The 20,286-nt window shown below is 38.4% G+C and overlaps 1 protein-coding gene across 1 annotated transcript in view; it reads left to right on the top strand.

Annotated features, from left to right (window-relative positions):
- The window catches only part of LOC126161877 (ER membrane protein complex subunit 2-like), a 72,204-nt gene extending 56,666 nt beyond the window's left edge, over nucleotides 1-15,538 (top strand). The window contains exons 6-8 of the mRNA XM_049918010.1: nucleotides 7,527-7,622; nucleotides 13,286-13,383; nucleotides 14,960-15,538. Of these exons, the coding sequence (XP_049773967.1) occupies nucleotides 7,527-7,622; nucleotides 13,286-13,383; nucleotides 14,960-15,044 (279 nt within the window). The 3' untranslated portion in view covers nucleotides 15,045-15,538. The remainder of the gene's footprint in view (nucleotides 1-7,526; nucleotides 7,623-13,285; nucleotides 13,384-14,959) is intronic.
- Nucleotides 15,539-20,286: the final 4,748 nt, after the last annotated feature.

Below are 20,286 nucleotides of genomic sequence, written 5' to 3'. Positions count from 1 at the left end.
ATTCCTGAAATATGGTCATGTAAACTTTTCAAAAACTTGCTAAAAATGTGTGAACGGACTTTTTTAAAATTGCCCTAGGAGCTGCCCTAATTGAGCTAAAGAGCTGGGAAAGGTGTCATTTTGCAGCATTTTTCATGCTCTTTCCAGTGATATGCAACAAAACATAGCTTCTTATTAATAACCTTTTTCAAAATACTAATTAATATTTTGATTTAATTTTTTTACAAAAAGTACATAATTGAACATTTTCAAATTATTTCCATGACTACTTCATACTGTTGTAAATTACATGGTGAAATATAAATGTGGGATAATGATGGGTTCTTGCCCGCCTGGTTGGCCATGCGGTCTAACGCACGGCCTTCCGGGCGGGAAGGAGCGCATGGTCCCCAGCACGAATCCGCCCGGCGGATTTGTGTCGAGGGCCGGTGAACCAGGGCCAGTCTGTGGATGGTTTTTAGGTGGTTTTCCATCTGCCCCGGCGAATGCGGGCTGGTTCCCCTTATTCCGCCTCAGTTACACTATGTCGGCGATTGCTGCGCAAACAAGTTCTTGACGTACGCGTACACCACCCTTACTCTACCATGCAAACATAGGGGTTACACATGTCTGGTGTGAGACGTTCCCTGGGGGGTCCACTGGGGTCCGAACCGCACAATGACCCTGGGTTCGGCGTGGGGCGGCGGAGGGGTGAAGTGGACTGCGGTAGTCGTCGTGGGGTTGTGGACCACTGCGTCTGCTGCGGGGATAGAGCCTCTTTGATGTTTATAGGTCCCCACTTAACATACAATACAATGATGCGTTCATTGTTAAAAAAATTATTCCGGACTCTTGTTTTTCACTAACAGCCGTAGTTTGACCAAACTGACCTTTAACAAACAGGAATTTCATTAAAATATACTGAAAGGTAAGTAAAAAAGTACTAGAAATATCAGAATATCACCTTCTTGAAACAAAACTATACAACATTTTCTATCATTGGTTGCTAATATTTTTAGTTTCTTACAGTTTAAACTAATAGTCTATTAACTGGCAAAACAAAATGTTGAGTGTGGGACCTATAGCTAAGGTTTAAATAAGGTGTGAAAAACTTGTGAGTAGACTATTGATGTAATACTTCTGGTCCAAAAATACACATTTCATTAGCACAGACTTTAGCCACTGTATGAAGGCTGAGCATACTTGTGTTTCTGTCCATGTATGCAGCAGGCTGTGAACAAGTTGAAACAAGCACCGTGCTTGATATCTGTACAATCATTCAGAGACTGGAGCCATTGTTGAGAGGATATAAGGCTGTTACCTTCTAAGGCTTAATGTGCCTACAGCATTATTGTGCACTGTGGTTTTAGTGCAAATCAATTGTTACCTCTGTGTTGACCAATTTGTATCTAGTATATTTAATAGTTCATTTACAAGTAAATCTATAAATTGAAGGAGAGTTTATAAGTGGTTTTTGTATCAATATGGAACCAAGTAAAAAGTGCGGTGTTGTAAGAGTGCAGGAGTGCAGTGTTGTAAGAGTGCAGTGTTGTAATCCACTGAAGAAGTCAAATCATTTTACTAGAGACAGGAAAAAAACTGAGAAATGTCACAGCATGGATGCCCAAATTATTTCCACAATTACCTGGTGGTGGCAGGATTTGTGATAAATGTAGGAAAGATGTAACCACATTGAAAAATACACCAGAGCCCATCAGTGATAAAAGTGTTGAAGAAGATTCTTCTGGATCAGAGATAATCATCTCAGACCAAGATCCTGACTTCACTGCAACTTCAGTGGTTGTTCAAACACTTAACACATCACTTCGAGAACTAGGTGAGTCCCCAGTTGATAAGAAAAAAGTAACATCTATGTGTTACGCCAAATCAAAAGTGAAAAAAATCTCCTCATCAGTGACATGTAAACTTTTTGTTGCTGCTGAAACGTCATCCTCAGATACTGATACTGATTAATCCGTTCTTGAAAATCTCAAAACAAACTTTAATAATTCCATAAGTAGAGCAAAAAAACTAATGATTCTTACAATTTTACCTGAAAAGTGGAGTGTCAGGTAAATAATGAGGGAATTTAATGCTCCTAATTACATTGTTCAGAAATCCAGAAACTTTTTGAAAGAAAAAGGATTCATGGAAGGTCCAAACCCAAAACCAGGAAAGTATTTACCAACAGAAACTGTCAAAACTGTACATTCATTTTATGAAAATGGTGAAGTTAGCTGGGCAATGCCAGGTATTAAAGAAACTTCATAAAGTTCTTTGTTACAGAAACAAGTGGAAGTTAAACAAAAATATCAAAATGACTTATTTAGTGTAACCTTAGATAAGCTTACAAACATTTTAAAGACAAGTTTCTCTAAATTTGCTGAGTTGAGACCGAAACATTGTGTATTTGCTGGCTGGAGTGGCGCACACACACTGTCTGTGTGTGCACAACTCGCCAAAACATAAAATTAATGATAGAAAATTCCAAACTAAATATAGTAACAAACAGCAGCAGCTTAAACAATTATAAGCAGTGCATTGCAAACACACAACCCATCATAAGTTGATTGCAACTTGGGAAACTGTGACTACTGCCCAGGAGAAACTGTCATACATAAAATTTTACAAGATTCTTTTGATTAAAACTTAATTGAACGAGTTCTTTTCTGACAGTGGATTGACCACTGTAATCTGAAAGTGTTCAGAAAACTTCAGAAGAATTCATAGATTTATTTTGTAGTAAGATGCCTACTTTGATTCGGCATGACTTCATTGCCAAGCAACAATGAACATTCCTTAACTCCACAAGAGAAAACCTTACGGAATCTGAATTTGTTGTCATATGTGATTTTTCAGAAAATTTTTGTATAGTTCTGCAGGATGAAGCTCAGAGTTACCGCTGGACAAGACAACAGATTACCATTCATCCTTTTGTTATATATTACAAACAGGAAGACAAAATTGGACATTGAGCTTTGTCATTGTTTCTGAGTGCCTGGAGCACAATACAGTTGAGGTTTACACCTTTCAAAAGCAGCTTATTTCCTATCTATCAAATAAATTCCAAAAGCTTCCAAAAAGGATATACTATTATTCTGACAGTTCTGCTGCTCAGTACAAAAATAAGAACAACTTCCTGAACCTTTGCCTTCATTAAGAAGGCTTCAACATAAAAGCTGAATGGCACTTTTCAGCCACAGCACATGGGAAAGGGCCTTGTGATGGAGTAGGGGATTCAGGTAAGAGACTGGCAGCTCGTGCAAGTCTGCAAAGGCCGTACCAAAATCAGATCCAAACTCCACGAGATCTATTTGAGTTGGCAGTAGATGATATCACAAATGTTGATTTTGCGTATTCCACTCAAGAAGACTATGCTGCTTCAGAAATATTATTAAAAAGTCGGCTTGAAGGGGCATTGACAATCAAAGGAACACAGCAATTTCATGCTTTAATTCCCAACACTACATCAAAGTTAATACTCAAATACTTTTCAGGCGATATGCAGATTGGGAGAGGGAAGTAACTACATCACCAGACAAACTGAAGTTACAAGATGTATCAGGCTATTTCACCACTGTATGTGGCAGAAACTGGTGTCTTGGGTACATTTTAGAAAAATACAAAGAACTTGATGAAGTGAAAATAACTTTCCTTCATTCATGTGGACCAACTAAGTTATTCTCCTACCCTGCACATGCAGATGTCCTATTGGTGTCAGTTGTGGATGTTCTCACAAAAGTAAATCCGTTTACTCTGACAGGGAGAACATACATTCTTAATGAAAGTGGTGTAAACCAAACCCATTCGGCTTTATTAAAATGTAATCTGTGAAGTTCCAAGACAATTTATTGGGAAACTGCTTTCAACTCAGAACTTAATTTTTGTCTCAGGTTATTGTTACTGGTAATTTATATTTTATAGAAAGTTTTTTTCAAAATTACTGTTACTACCTTTTGTGTTAAATTTAGCTATTACTCAAAAACAAGCATTATGTATTTAATGTTTTTAATAGTTTCATTCAAACATCATGGACCAGAACTATAATGTAAATACTTGTACTTTTTCATTTCAGTTTGTAGTTAAATGCTCAAACTTTTTTGTTTCATCAGTTAATATATTGTTAGTTAAGTTGTGTGAAATTAAAATATGCAATCAATTATAAAATATGCTGATTAGTTTTGTTTTAATAAGGTGATGTTTTGATATTTCCAATAGTTTTTTTATTTACTTACCTTTCAGTATATTTTAATGAAATTCCTGTTTGTTAGAGGTCAGTTTGGTCAGACTACGGCTGTTAGTGAAAAACAAGAGTCCGGAATAATTTTTTTTAACAATGAACCCATCATCATCCCACATTTATATCTTGCCATGTGATTTATAACAGTATGAAGTAGCTGTGGAAATATTTTGAAAGTTTTCAATTATGTACTTTTTGTAAAAAAAATTAAATCAAAATATTAATTAGTATTTTGAAAAAGATTATTAATTAGAAGCTATGTTTTGTTGTATATCCCTGGAAAAAGCATGCAAAATGACACCTTTCCCAGTTCTATATCTCAATTAGAGCAGCTCCTAGGGCAATTTAAAAAAAGTCTGTTCACTCATCTTTGGCTGGTTTTTGAAAAGTTTACATAGCGATATTTCAGGAATGGTTTGAGATAAAAAATTGAAATGTAGACTTTTTCTTAGTCTCAGCACCCACTATAATTATACTAAATTTTAGCAAAATCTAAAATTGTGAAGTAAAATAGGTGTGTTTGATTTGACATGGTCTTGTAAGAAAAAACTAGATAATTGTGTTAGAACAAATCTCTTTTTCCTCATATTATACAGTTTGATCCCTTTTGTATATACTATCTAAAACTCTTCACCTACGTCTCACTGATGTGCGGTGCATAGAAACATGCAACAGAAACAGCATTTTAGTAGCTAGTGAGCTCTTTATCTTTCTCTAGTTAACTATTTAAAGTATGCACATTCACACACACAACCACAAAGATACCGAAACGCACATGCCCATGGCCCCAAGGATCAGTCTTTCTGTCTGTAGTCACAGGCTTGTGCATCTGTGTGTGTGTGCGTATGTGCGTGTGCTTACTTCTGCTAGAGAAAAAACAAGAGCTCACAGTCAAGTAAAATACTGTTTCTGCTGTGTGTGTCTTTGTGTCATGCATCAGTCAGCTGTATGTAAACAGTTGCCTTTCTTTTGTTTTATGTATTATCCATCCAGGAATTTCCATTGTTGCTGTCTACAACTCTGTCAGCACCCGTATATAATCCATACCACTTTTATTTTGTACTTTTCTTTTGTTGACTTTGGCAAAGACATTTAACTTGGCTGTGTTCTTGCTGTAATACAGTAATAAATGTAGTAATGTCTGTAGCTAAACTACTTTAATTTTACATTATATTGTCTAGTAGCAACTAGTAGAAACTATCATCAACAACAGACAGTCTCTGCACCCAGCATTTAATTTCATATAATGGCATAGCTGAGTGGTCAGCACTGCTGACTGCCATGCAGAGGACCTGGCTTTGACTCCCAGAACTCAAGGGATTTTTCATCAGTGGGAGGATTGGTATGGCAAGCCCTCGGCCTTGTGAGGGTAACTGAGAAGCTACTCAACTGAATAGTAGCAGTTCTGTAGTCAAAAAACCCAGCAATGACCAGGAGTGTGTTGTGCTGACCACACACCCCTCTGTACAACATCCGATGGCACCATTGGCAGAGGATGACATGGCAGTCGGTCAACCATGATTAACTCGTCTGTGTCCAGAATGTGGAACCTTCCTTTTGCTTACTGGCAATAAAGCTGGACTAATTGTCCGTGTAATAACTTATTTCTGAAACAAACTTACTTACTTTGATTTATTTCAAATCTGTAGTAATTCTTCTAATAGATTATTGTTGAATTTGTATATTATTTGTATATATTATATGGAGAGACACAAATGCCAGCCCAACATGAAGTTTTTCACTTGTCACTTACAATCAAGGTCTTGCATTTTATTGTTAATGTATATTATATCTAAATCTGTGTACATAATCTGCAAGCCACCGTTCTGTGCATGGCGGAGGGTACGACATACCGCTACTGATATTTCCTTTCCTGTTCCATTCACAAATAGTGATAGAAAAACAGCCATTCATAAGCCTCCTTATGCAACCCAATATCTCTCATCTTATGTTCATGGTCCTTACACGAAATGTACATTGGTGGCAGTAGAATAGCCTACCTGTAACAAATGTAGCAGCACACTTCTGAATTTTCAATATCTTCCATTAATGTGACCTGGTGGGTATCCCAAATGCTCAAGCAGTACTCAAGAATGGATTGCACTAGCATCCTATTCACGGTCTCCTTTATACATGATCTACACATCACTAAAGTTCTCCCAATAAGGATATATTTTCACAATATTTGTAAATTTAAATGTAATAGGCTGCACTAAAGTTTCATACAAGAAGCTCGATAATAGCCTCCCACCATTATTTGAATGACTTCCCAATCTTATTACCTTGGGGGGTGCTTGTAAACCTCCCAGCGCTTCTACAGTGTTTTGACACCAGGCAGAAGTTTGATTAAACCCAAGCCAGTTACCGTGTAGAAATACAGGGTGATTCACAAAGATATGCATAAACTGTAATATGTTATTCTACATGTAAAACTAAAGAAAAAAGTTCATATAAACATCATAAAACTGTACAATGTTAAAGTAAAGCACGATTTCCATTTATTTTGGTGTTATATCTGGTGAATCTAATAACAATCTACAAACTACAATAGTTACTATGTGGTTTCACTTAAATACGCTGTTGGTATTATGTTCTTTCACTGAACAATACAGTAAACGGACTCCTTTCAGGGTTGGAAAATGACTGAAACAACTCACTAACTGTTGCCAACAATGACATAAATGTTCCTACATTCTTAATGGAAAGTAAACAAATCTACTTATATAATAATCTTTGCTTCTCTGGAAGTTCTGGAAAGCTACTGCAGATACACATCTGGGACATGTTTTATTAGAGTCATCAGACCAATAACAACAAAATAAATGGAAATCGTGCTTTATTTTAACCTCTTACAGTTTTGTGATGGCTTCATGTTAATTAAGTTGCTGAACTTCAGGCAAAATCTTTCATTAGCTGTAACTCCGTAACTATACATTTGAGGACCTATGTTTATATGAACTTCTTTTCTTTAGTTTTACTTGTAGAATAACATATTAAAATATTTGCGTAGCATTGTGAATCACCCTGTATATATTGTCCGCTTCATAAATTATGCAAGGACTGCTGCAAATGGATGGTTCCTATAAAAGCGCACGGCCGACTTCCTTCCGCATCTTTCCCTAAAACCAATGAGACCAATGACCATGCTGTCTGGTCTCTTCCCCCAAACAAGCCAACTGCTGCAAATAATCCATTGTATTATAATTATTTTGTCATAGCCAACACCTGTTTTGAGATTTGTTGCAAACAGTTATGAAGTGCTGTTTTGAGAATTGCTAGAAACAGGTTATTTCTATTGTTCTTTCAGGGAGGATTTGAAAACATGGAACTTGCTCGTGCACATTACTGTGAAGCCATCAAGTTGAATCCAAATAACATGAGAGCTTTGTATGGATTATTTTTGGTAAGTTAAACTGTTTTATCTATATTTATGTCTTACTTTCTCTTCTTTGTGTGCTCTTCGAGCAGTTGGAAACAGTAAAAGTTAGAATTAATTGTAGTTAACAGTTTGCTTACACAATTTATAACAAAGTATTGATTGCTACTCTAATTTCTGATTTAGACAGTGAGTTCTGCCTCCTTTGCATATGCTGTCAGTATCTGTATAGATTACAAACTGCAAATAAGTTATTGTATGCTGCAATACATCTTATCTCTCTGGGAAAAGAAACATTTGATTAAAAATGGTTACATTAAAGGAAAGGGATAAAACCAGTTTCTGAATGATCAAAAGTTGAAACAATCTGAGGTCTCAGGTATGATGCGTAAAAAAAAAAAAAAAAAAAAAAAAAAAAAAAAAAAAAAAAAAAAAGTGTAGGTAAAAAGATGTTTATTTGTTGTTGCACATGTTCATTCGTGGTCTAAAATTTTCCTTTTGTTACTGCAAAACTCAGAATGTCTGGAAAATCCATCAGTAAATAATTTGACAAGAATCTTACTCGCTTTTTGTTTTTATTTATTAACCCCGTCAGATTTCTTGCATGCATCTGTCAGTTGTATGGATAGTGTCATCCTTACAGCATGTTTTGCACTAGAATAACAGCTGTAAACTAAGGCTTAAAAATCAATTCAGAGTTATCATCACATCTTCTTCTTCATCTTTTTCTTGATCAACCATTTATCATCGATTACTGGGTATAGACCTGACCTCACACAGGTTTCTCCATCCATCATCTTTTGACACCTAAATCCACCCTTCTTGTTTGTCCTCAGTCCATCTTCCAATAGGTTGTTCATGATACATTTTCTTTATCACGGGGAATCCAACATAGATTCTCCATCTCCCAACACTTCATCTTACTATATGAGCAGCCCATTTCAGTTTCATAAATCACTAACATGTCTCCCACTCCTGCCTTTTCTCTTATCAACCTGTTTGTTTTTCTATCTCTTCTGGTTATGTTCATCTTCTATTGCTCATTTGGCAACCTTCAGTTTTTAAGTAGTTAAAAAAAAAGAATTGATGGACTGTGTCAGCTGTGAAACCCAGCACATTATATGGTTAGCACCCATCTCTGCTTATTAATTAGCATGACTACCTCGTACCCCAAAGGTTGCTTCAATTAAGACTGACACATCCACTAATAATTTGCAAATTTGTCTAATGGAGAAGACAGTCTTTATCACTATAGTCTTGTCAGTTATAAAGTAACTACATTTTCATTGCAGCATGAAATTACTGTATGTGATACATCCCCTACACTGCTGTATGTGTCCAGCAGACAGGATGACCTGAATATATTTAGTCTGCCTAGAGGTGGGAAACATGGTATAGTTCTGGTGGGTGCCAGTCAATCTTATATTACAGGTTGTTCTTCTGTAACTCTTGGCCTAGCACAGGTGTGTGTGTGTGTGTGTGTGTGTGTGTGTGTGTGTGTGTGTGTGTGTGTGTGTGTGTGTAAAGCTCAATTTAATTTTAGTGTGTACGTGGTTTGTTTTTCAGGACCAGTAGCTATTTGTAGATTAAATTAGGCTTTAATTATTCATGATTTTTTTTTTTTTATGTTCCTGTAACTACTTCACCAGGTATTATTATTATTATTGTTATTATTATTTAGCCAGTAGTTGCTCATAAATTAAATTAGGCTTTAGTTATTCATGATTCTTTTGTTATGTTCCTGTAACTGCTGCACATAGTAGTTGCTATTATTATTGTTATTATTATTATTATTATTATTATTAGTAGTAGTAGTAGTAGTAGTAGTATTTCGTGTGGGAAGCCTGTTCATTTCACAAAAATCTTCTTAGAAGAGTGTTTACATCAGTGACAGCTCTGTTGTTTCATTGTCAGTGCTCTCTTTTATAACTACATGTGCTTTCATAATGCACTTCATATAATGGATCTGTCACACAATACCTGCCTTTCATAAACAAAAAAATGCCAGATGATCCAAAAGTAAAACAACACTTGAAAGATCAATAACTCAAAAACTATTGCCAAGTGCATGATATAACTTGCATGGAAAGATAGAGGACTGTACTTCATTACAAAAAATGTTATTTATCAGAATACTATAATTTTTTTCTTGTTAGCTTCCCTATGAGTCAGTAGTTTCCAAGATGATGTGGTACAGTTCACAATTGTGATCCATTTCCATTAAACAAAAAATGATCATCATCTGTTGTCCATGGGAGATTAAAAAACAGTCTACATTATTTTCCATTTTTACCAGCTGTAAGCCTCTTTGAATAAAAGCACTACATTGTGTCCCACTGGTGAAAACTGTAACGTGTAGCAAATGCCCACATGATGCCTGGCTACAACCTTCAGATCCTATAAATATGAAGAAAAATGAAGAAGTCCAGTCCATGAGGTCTCTATCATAATGTAGAACTTTGCTTCTTCCCAAATTCTAAAAGCTGTCTTAAAGTGGGATGTACTGAACAGATGTGTGAATGAATGAGTGAGTCAGTGAGTGAGTGAGTGAGTGAGTGTACTGGTGGATAGGAGGGTGGACAGGAGTAAAAAATAATCACATCAGATAGCCAAGCTGCCAGTGATATCACACTATTGTCAGTATAAATTATTCCATTTCCTACTTCATAAGTTAAGTGCCCACACATTGTTGGGACAAGGAGGGTACAGACGTGTCTGGTATTATATTAAAACAACAAAGTTGACTGAAATGTTATAGAAGGTAAAACACAAATTTTTAATCATGTGTTTCTTGAGGAAATATCAAGTACATGTTTAATTTTTAATAAATTGGACTACTTTTGGTCTGGTAAACTACTAATAGGTTCAAAAAAGAAGGGACATTAGAACAAAACAGTGGTGAGACATAATTCTTGTATAGTTTCTTTTTACATCAGAACAAAAGATATCTTCATAATATCCCCACCATTAAGACAACAGCACAGCTTTTTTGTTTAGCAGAATGATTAAAAAGTTGATGGCTTTTTAATACCTGTGCATTCTTTACTGGAAATTTAGTATTGCTCACAGTAGAGGCACCTGTACATCATGAAACTTCACACATTTTACTTAATACCCATTTGTGGCAACTACACATTGTCAAATGTTATATTTTCTTAATGAAGCTAAATATATTTATTTATTTGTCCTTTTGACCGTTTAACAGAACAGTATAGGACATATCAGATGCATTACAGAAAAAATATGCACACAGAGTAGGATAGGATTAGGCAAGGATAGGGCAGGAAATCACCTGGTGTCTTACAGGGGAACCACCTTGGCATTCACCTTAGCAACTTGGGAAACCATGGAAAACATAAGTCAGGGCAGCCAGATTGGAAACACTCCCCTTGAATGTGAGTCCATTCCATTAACACAGCCTTAGGTTCCTGGTTCTGTATATGATTTGGAAATTAAACCACATGTACCTGGTGTACAAGGAGAATATACGAGGGCTATCCACAAAGTACATTACATTTTGGAATTAAAAATAAATAAAGTATTTGAATTTTTTTATTATATACAGATGAAAGCCACACTTAAATACTACTTTTCTACATAGTTGCCATTTAAATTAAGGCACTTACTGTAGCGATGGACGAGCTTGGAAATTCCTTCGTCGTAAAATTCGGCCGCCTGCGCCTTCAACCACGTGGCGACTGTCTTGAGGGACAGAAAAGGTGTGATTTTTGTGGATTTCCTGGAAAGAGGCACTACAATAAACTCTTAAAGGTATTGCCAAACTCTGCACAACCTCAGAAGAGCAATACAAAACAAGCGCAGGGGAAAGTTGGGCTCAAAGATCTTGCTGATTCAAGACAATGCCCGGGCCCACACGGCAAATGCCACTCGTGAAGTTCTCGAATCTTTTAAGTTGGAGTTGTTTCCTCATCCGCCGTACAGTCCCAACCTGGCACCGAGCGACTTCCACTTATTCCCAGCAATGAAGAAGTGGTTGGCTATGCAGTGTTTTGATGACGACGCACGGCTTCAAGAAGAGGTAACCACGTGGTTGAAGGCGCAGGCGGCCGAATTTTACAACAAAGGAATTTCCAAGCTCGTCCATCGCTACAATAAGTGCCTTAATTTAAATGGCAACTATGTAGAAAAGTAGTATTTAAGTGTGGCTTTCATCTGTATATAATAAAAAAAATTTCCAATACTTTATTTATTTTTAATTCCAAAACATAATGTACATTGTGGATAGCCCTCGTATCAGGCACAAGCAATACAATCTGTGGTACAACTAATACATTGAACTATTTTATATTAAACTTCTGAAAGCTATAAACTCATATATTTGCATATTTGCACTTCAGGAAAATGTAAACACATGAACACCTGCCAACACTTCAAGTATCACAGCTGTTCATGCAACTGATTTCATTCTCGGAAGAGGTGAACCGCACTTAATCTGAAGTAAAGAATAGAGAATACTAGCATGTCAAACATTCTGACGCAGACACACACACACACACATCATAGGTAGCTGTTAAAAGTATTCAACAAGTTAGGGACTAATATGTCTGTAAGCTAACATATTTACTTACACTGTAGAGACACTTATCAACAAGAAATGTTTCTAACTCTGCTCTAAAAGCTGCTTCCTCCTTCAATCTTTTTATGTATGTTGGCAGTGCGCTATAAAGAATGATATCAAAATAGCTTACGTATCCGAGTACGAGTTGTTCTCGATCACTTGACATGGAAGGATCCACAGTTACGTGTGTTATAACAATGGTAATTGCTATTAGTTTGCAGGTCTCCAACAATTTTTCATCAACACACGTTTGAATAGATGCAACAATGGCACTGTGAGTGTGCATAACTTATTAAATAGGGATTTTACAGTGAGTCCCTGTGGAGCTATATGACAATATTCGAGTAGCCCTTTTCTATTAGTTTTGCCCCATAAAACTAGGCCATAAGCAATGAGAGACTTTAAGTAACCAAAGTAAGTCATTCTAGCACCTTCTGAGAAACCTACATTTGAAATGACTTTATGAAATACTGATACCAGAGAAGGAAAGTTGCTACTCATCATATAGTGGAGATGCTGAGTCACGATAGGCACACCAACAAAATTCACAATTATAGCTTTCGGCCATTAAGGCCTTTGTCAACAATAGACACACATACACTACTGCAGTGTGGTTGCAGCTCTCTGAGACTGCAGATGTGTGTGTGTGTACACTACTGCAGTGTGGTTGCAGCTCTCTGAGACTGCAGATGTGTGTGTGTGTGTGTGTGTGTGTGTGTGTGTGTGTGGGCGCGCCATGAGGCGATTACCAAAGATTCACACAATTATAGCTTTCGGCCATTAAGGCCTTTGTCAACAGTAGACACACACACACACACACACACACACACACACACACGTGTGTGTGTGTGTGTGTGTGTGTGTGTGTGTGTGTGTGTGTGTGTGTCTACTGTTGACAAAGGCCTTAATGGCCGAAAGCTATAATTGTGTGAATCTTTTTGTTGTGCCTATCACGACTCAGCATCTCCGCTATATGGTGAGTAGCAACTTTCCTTCTCTGGTATTGTTACATTCCATCCTGGATTTTCCATTGTTTGATTTATGAAATACTATCGGTTTTAAGTAATAACTGAGTTTCCATTTACTATTAAAAAGAAATTTTTTCTTTTAGGCAGCAACCAACATCGGTTTGTCACCTAAATGCACATCAACAAAGAAGAAGGAAGCACAGAAATTAGCAAAGTGGGCTCTCCATGAAATTGCTCTCAGGTATGGTCATTTTAATAAGTGGTGAATGAAAAATATGTCACATTGACCTTAAATATTATTAGAGTTACTGTATTGTTTACTCAAATTAAACACCATGAGGCGATTACCAAAGGAATGAAATTGAGTCAGTGTATAAGTTATAATGCTACAAAGAAATGATTGTATGTGCAAAGCAATGTGCTGAGTCTCTCCACATATTGTAGTATTCAATCAAATCATATGATGCAAGAGAATTGCATTCCATTTAACAATTATACAAGTCCAAAATTTATACAACTACTTGGCTGTTGAACAGTTCTTAGAAGTGATTAATCAGCTAATAAGAACCCCTGCCCTCTTAGCCCCTATATCCTCAAACTTTCTAAAGTACTAGCTGTAACATTCTTCAACTTTGAAAAAAATATTGTGATTAATTTTAAATTTTATTCAAGACAGCCATTGAAATTAATATTTAGGCTGAAAATGGGTGAATAAATATTTCAAATACTAACAAAGAGATAGAGGGGCTGGCCAGTACTTACCTCAGCTGAGTACAGCCAATAGATAACACAAAACAGAACAGAAAATTTACATTCCTAGCTTTCGGAACTTTGTTCCTTCATCAGGGAGGAGAGAGGGGAAAAAGGGAAGAAGAGAAAGTGGATTTAGTTACTCACAACCCATGGGTTCCCTTTTTTCCCCTCTCTCCTCCCTGATGAAGGAACAAAGTTCCGAAAGGTAGGAATGTAAATTTTCTGTTGTTTTGTGTTATCTATCAGCTGTACTGAGCTGAGGTAAGTACTGGCCAGCCCCTCTCTCTCTTTGTTAGTATTTGTTTCACATCTTTATATGAGATTTTCCATTAATCATTTTGAATAAATATTTCCATTAGTAGAACCATGTTTCTAACAAACAGTTCATGTACTGAAAACTCTCTATGAATAGGTTTTTCTTTCTGTCTTACAACCATTGTTGAATGTTAATAAACATCATCCAATTGTTACATTCATTCTCAGTAAAAATTCTTGTGTTCTAGTACAGGGTACAAACCCCAATGATCATTCTTGATTTAAATTTTTCTAAATCACAGTAGGTGAATGCCAATTACATTTGTTACACAAAGCCATGTCTGATTGCATTCTAATTTCTTGTCTGTGCTGGCGCTCTGCGTTTAAAGACTCTGATTTTGATGGAACATTAAGTACTGACTTTGACCATACTTTGGCAAGAACCTTAAGTAATAACTAGCAATTAAATTCATAATTTTTATTGTAAACATTAGACTCACAGTGTTAATAAATCCAGCTGACAATGACCATGCCTCTGATACTTCACTTCCATAGCATTTAAATTCTTTGCACTGTGCTGTGATTCCCCCCCCCCCCCCCCCCCCCCCCTGGGATTCTGCATTGCCACTAAAAATCATCTTTGTTGTACAAATTAACAGTATTACCAGTTAAAACTTCAATTCTAGATTCATTTTAATTACTCTTCAAGACACTTTGTTAAGTGAAAGAACAGCTGATTTTATGTCAGAATGTATTGTACATGTTGGGATATATCCCTCTCTAATCTTTAGCACTTTTTTATGTTACAGGTATGAGAGGCAGAGTAGGAATAAAAAACAGGTAGCATCCCTGGAATCCCTTGTTAGTTCATTGCAAATTTCTGGAACATCATAAAATTTGAAAGTTCAGTGCTTTACTTTTACTTAAGTTTATTGTTGTAAGGTCTATAGTAGTTTAAAAATGATGTCTTTACACACTGTTATTTGTGAACTTTGAAATTGTTAATAAATGTGTATAATTTTTTAAGTTAATAGTGAATGATTCATTGTATATGCAGTGATGGAAACTATAAACAATGTTGCAGTTGTGGAATCTTGATCTTTTGCAAAATTAAAATCATTTTCTATTATTATGTGCTGCATTGCTCTTGTAATCTCGGAAGCTATATACTGAGCTACTACCATTTGTCATTTGAGTAATAGTTTCCATAGTTCTTATTATTTATGTGAGTATCTTTGACTATTCAATTAGTTTACACTGTTTAATTGTAGTTTGTGGAAATGCCCTACCATCACAAATGCAGTTTTTCTATTGTAATTGACTGAAGGAATCATTGGTAGTCTCAAATGTATAATTTAGTAAATATACAGTTCTTTGACTTTCTCTTATTTGAAGTTTTCCAGAGATTATTGCCACACTCTACAGTGTTTTGAACTTGTCTTATTACATTTGTGTTCTTTTGCTAATTGCCTCTTTAAAGTATATATAATTTTTCATGCTCCTAACATATCAGTTTTGGTGTGCACGCGTGTGTGTGTGTGTGTGGGGGGGGGGGGGGGGGGGGGCTTCATTCTAAAGAACACTTTGATGCAGCTCTCCATGCTAGTCTACCTTGAGGAAGCCAGCCTGTTTATGTCTGCATAACTACTGCAACCTACATCCATGTAAACTTGCTTACAATAGTCAAATCTTGGTCTCTCTCCACACACACACACACACACACACACACACACACACACTCACATGCTCTCTCTCTCTCTCTCTCTATATATATATATATATATATATATATATATATGTCTCTCTCTCCCATTATCATATTGACAATCCCAGGGTGCTTCAGGATGTGCCCTATCAACTGGTCTTCTCTTTATGTCTAAATGACTTATTGTCCACATTTCACTTCTGTGCAAGAGCATAATCTAGACAAATACATTTAGGAAGACTTGTTCCCATTTAAATTTATATGCGATGTTTACAAATTTCCCTTTTTTAGAAATGATTTTCTTGTTATTGCCAATGTGCATTTTACGTCCTCTTTACCTTGGCAATCATCAGTTATTTTCCTGACCAAACAACAAAACTCTTGTACCACTTTTAGTGTCTCATTTCCTACTCCAGTTGGCTCAGCATTGTCTGATGTAATTAGATTACATTCCATTACCCATGTTTTACTACTGTTGTAGTTTCTATATTATAACTTCTTTTCAGTACACCTTCTATTCCATTCAGCTGTACTTCCAAGTCACTTGCTCTGTCTGACAGAATTACATCATTTGCAAACCTCAGACTTCATATTCTCCTTAACTTAAATTCACTTTCCAAATTTTTCATTGGTTTTCTGCATAGTTCGTTCAGTGTATAGATTGTATAACATTGGCAATAGCCTAAAACACCATCTCACTTCCTTCTCAACTATTGCTTCCCTTTCATGTCTGTCAAGTCATAATAACAGTGTTTAGCTGCCAGTAATTTATTTCTGCTATGTTCAGAATTTCAAAGAGTATATTCCAGTCACCATTGTCAAAAGCTTTCTCTAAATGTATAAATGCTGGAAATCTTCGTTTGCTGTTCTTCAGTCTATCCCATAAGTGATAGGGTCAGTACTGCCTCAGGCATATGCTTACCTGTTAATACAGTGAATATTTGATTGACGACTCTTACATTGTCAATCTAGTGAGTGTCATCTTCAAGTATTGTTCCCACATGTTACCTACTCATAATTTTCAAGTGCAGTATTGATACATCTTCAGCTGAAGATAATGAGTAGGAAACTTTTTGAAATCACACAGCAGAAAGTCCAGGATGGAATAACAGCCATAATGGAAAGAGTATTGTTATAACTTCAAGTTGAACAAATATATTTCAAGGACGACACAATACATGAAAGTCACAGATCAAGTAAACAAAGTAAGATGTGTGTTCACTTTAACAGTCAAATCAGAACTGAGTCCGAGTCTAGCGGCCTCTGGCTGGCTGGCCGCTTAGGTGGCGCTGCTACTGCATGGCTGGCAGACAGCACCGCATGTAGAGGATGCGCGTAACTGCGCGGTGGCACTTTGAAAGACTGGCGAGTCACAACACTTTTCCCCGCTTTGAATTTTTTGCACATGTCTTGATGGAGGTGGCCTGTAGATTCCTAACATCCGTAGGTGTAGTTTGACTGGCCGTAAAGTCTCGAGGTGGAGGCTTCCCGTATGGACGGAAGTGTCCCCGATGATAACAGGTCGAAATGATAGGAGACGTGGGGGTCGTATCTGCTGGGGCCCCGTGCATCAATCTGCCCGTTGTGGCAAGTCCGGTTCTTATAACAGGAGACATGGGCGATGTGTCAGCGTCCGTAGGAGGAGGAGGCGAGTAGAGTTGTTCCGACAGATGGTGGTCATCTGGTTCCTTCATGGGCACGTGTCCTGTTGGCATCAGTTCTTGTGCTGGCACCGAGATGATGGTGAGAGGACTGCGTTGTGAGTAATGAGAGATTCCGGGATCCTGAGTGTCAGGTAGAGCCGAAGGTGGTGTAGCGGCATCTGGAACAGGTGTTGCCAGCACACTAGGCCGAAGCTGGTTCGAATGACGCACTGCAACACCCATGTCCATCTGATTTCATACAGGCGTCGGCCACAGTGTCGTAAGATGCAGCCAGGACTCCATTTTGGTCGCCTGCCATGTCCCCGTACCCATACAAGGTCGCCATCAGTGAACCGGCCAAGTGAAGGCACCTGTGGCTGTTAGGTGGCAGGCCACAGATGATGAAGTAGCGTGTGGGGCTGTCGGCCATGTAAGAGCTCAGCTGGGCTGTGGTCGCCCATGGGGGTGAAACGGTAAGAAGCTAGAAATTGGAGAAACGCATCATCAGCAGCAGAAGAAGTCAGGAGTTTTCTCATCTGATCCTTAAATGTGAGGACCAGACGTTCAGCCTCTCAGTTTTTTTATTACAGAGGGCAGCTACCCCTCCAACCGAACACGCTGAGCTACCGTGCCGGCATTTTGACTGTGCATGGAATGGAGGGGCCATGACGTACATGACGCCGTGACGGGCACAAAAATCTGCAAAATTGAAAGAGGCAAATTGCGGACCATTATCAGTAACAAGAGTAGAGGGAAGGCCTTCGAAAGGGAAAATGGGAGCTAGAGCATTTGTGGTTGCCGCGGTGGTAGGCGACATGCAACGGACAATGAAAGGAAAGTTAGAGTAGGCATCAATAACGAGAAGCCAATAAGTGCCTAAAAAAGGTCGCGCGAAGTCAGCATGAATACGCTCCCAGGGCTTCTCAGGCGAAGGCCACGATGACAAAGATGACTTTGGGGCGGTGGCCTGTGACGCACAAGGGCTGCAGGCAGCGACCATGTGTGCGATTTCAGAGTCGATGCCGGGGCAGTACACATGACGGCTCGCCAGAGATTTTGTGCGAGAGAGACCCCAGTGCCCTTTGTGAAGGAGGCGCAAGACCGAAGCACGCAAAAACGCAGGTATCACAAAACGCGGCGAAGCATTTTTGGTGGAAAGGAGGATAACACCATCCCTAGCGGTGAGGCGGTAACACAAAGCGTAGTAGTTCTGCAATGGATCAGAAGTCTTATCTGATGGACGATCTGGCCAATCCTTCTGAATACAGTCTAAAACCCGGGAGAGGGTAGGATCAGAACCCGTAGCAGCCGCCAGCCGGTCCCCGGTGATGGGGGACCCGTCCACAACCCGCTGCTCGGCAAACATGCAGGTGGAAAACACAAAAGTTTGTCCCTATCGAATGCCAGATCAGGACCCATGGGAAAGCGAGACAGTGCATCAGCATTCACATGTTGAGCCATCGGCCAGAAATGAATCTCATAATTGAAACGAGACAAGTAAAGAGCCCAACACTGGAGGCGGTGTGCAGCCTTGTCGGGAAGTGACGTTGATGGATGAAACAAGGAAACAAGTGGTTTGTGATCCGTAACAAGATGAAATTTGGATCTATAGAGAAATACACCAAACTTATGAAGAGCATAAATAATGGCCAAAGTTTGTTTTTCAATTTGAGAATACTTTCGTTGGGCATCTGTGAGCGTTTTTGAGGCATAAGCAATGGGTTGTTCAGAACCATCAGAAAAACGGTGCGCAAGGACTGCGCCGATCCCGTATTGAGAGGCGTCCGTGACAAGAACAAGATGTTGGCTAGGTTGATAAGGAGCCAGGCACGGGCCCTGTTTTAGCATAGTCTTCAATTTCCGGAAAGCTGTATCGCATGACGCGGACCAGTGAAAAGGCACGTTTTTGTGCAACAGGCGATGCAACGGCTGAGCCACAGAAGCAGCCGACGGTAAAAAACCTGTGATAGTATGCTATTTTCCCCAAGAAGGCCTGCAGTTCCTTAACAGATGTAGGGCGAGGAAGGGCATCAATCGCAGCGACAGTTTGCTGAAGCGGACGAATACCATCCCGAGAGAGTTGAAACCCCCAAGTACGTGATAGATGCCTGAAAAAATTTTGATTTCTGAAGATTACACTTAAGACCGGCAGTCGTAAGACATGAAAAGGTGTGCGGAGATTCTGAAGATGTTCTTCAGTGGTGGAGCCAGTGACAACAATGTCGTCCATGTAATTTATACACACAGGGACAGTGAGCAATAATTGTTCCAAGAATCGCTGAAAGAGAGCAGGGGCGCTGGCAACCCCGAATGGCAATCGTTGGTATTGATAGAGGCCGAAAGGCGTGTTAAGGACCAGAAACTGCCGGGAAGCAGTGTCGAGAGGAAGTTGTTGATAAGCTTTTCACAGCCAAGTTTAGAAAAATACTGGCCTCCAGCAAGTTTAGTGAACAATTCTTCAGGTCGAGGCATAGGGTAAGTGTCGATGAGGCATTGAGCATTTACAGTGGCTTTGAAATCGCCACAGAGATGAATATCACCATTGGGCTTAGCAACGACAATGACAGGAGAGGACCACTCATTGGAAGTGACAGGAAGCAATACCCATGAAGCAGTGAGACGATCCAGCTTCCGTTTGACTCGATCACAAAGGGCCACAGGAATGAGCCGAGCCCGTAAAAACTTAGGCCGAGCAGTGGGTTTGAGTGTGATATGAGCTTCAAAGTCATTTGCACGGCGTAACCCAGAAGAAAAAAGGGACAAAATGTCATCAACAAGGAATCCAATT

Source organism: Schistocerca cancellata, chromosome 1 (assembly GCF_023864275.1).
Source record: "Schistocerca cancellata isolate TAMUIC-IGC-003103 chromosome 1, iqSchCanc2.1, whole genome shotgun sequence".
Lineage (NCBI taxonomy): Eukaryota > Metazoa > Arthropoda > Insecta > Orthoptera > Acrididae > Schistocerca > Schistocerca cancellata.
Note: the sequence above shows the minus strand (reverse complement) of the source record. Positions and strands in the feature narration are given on the sequence as shown.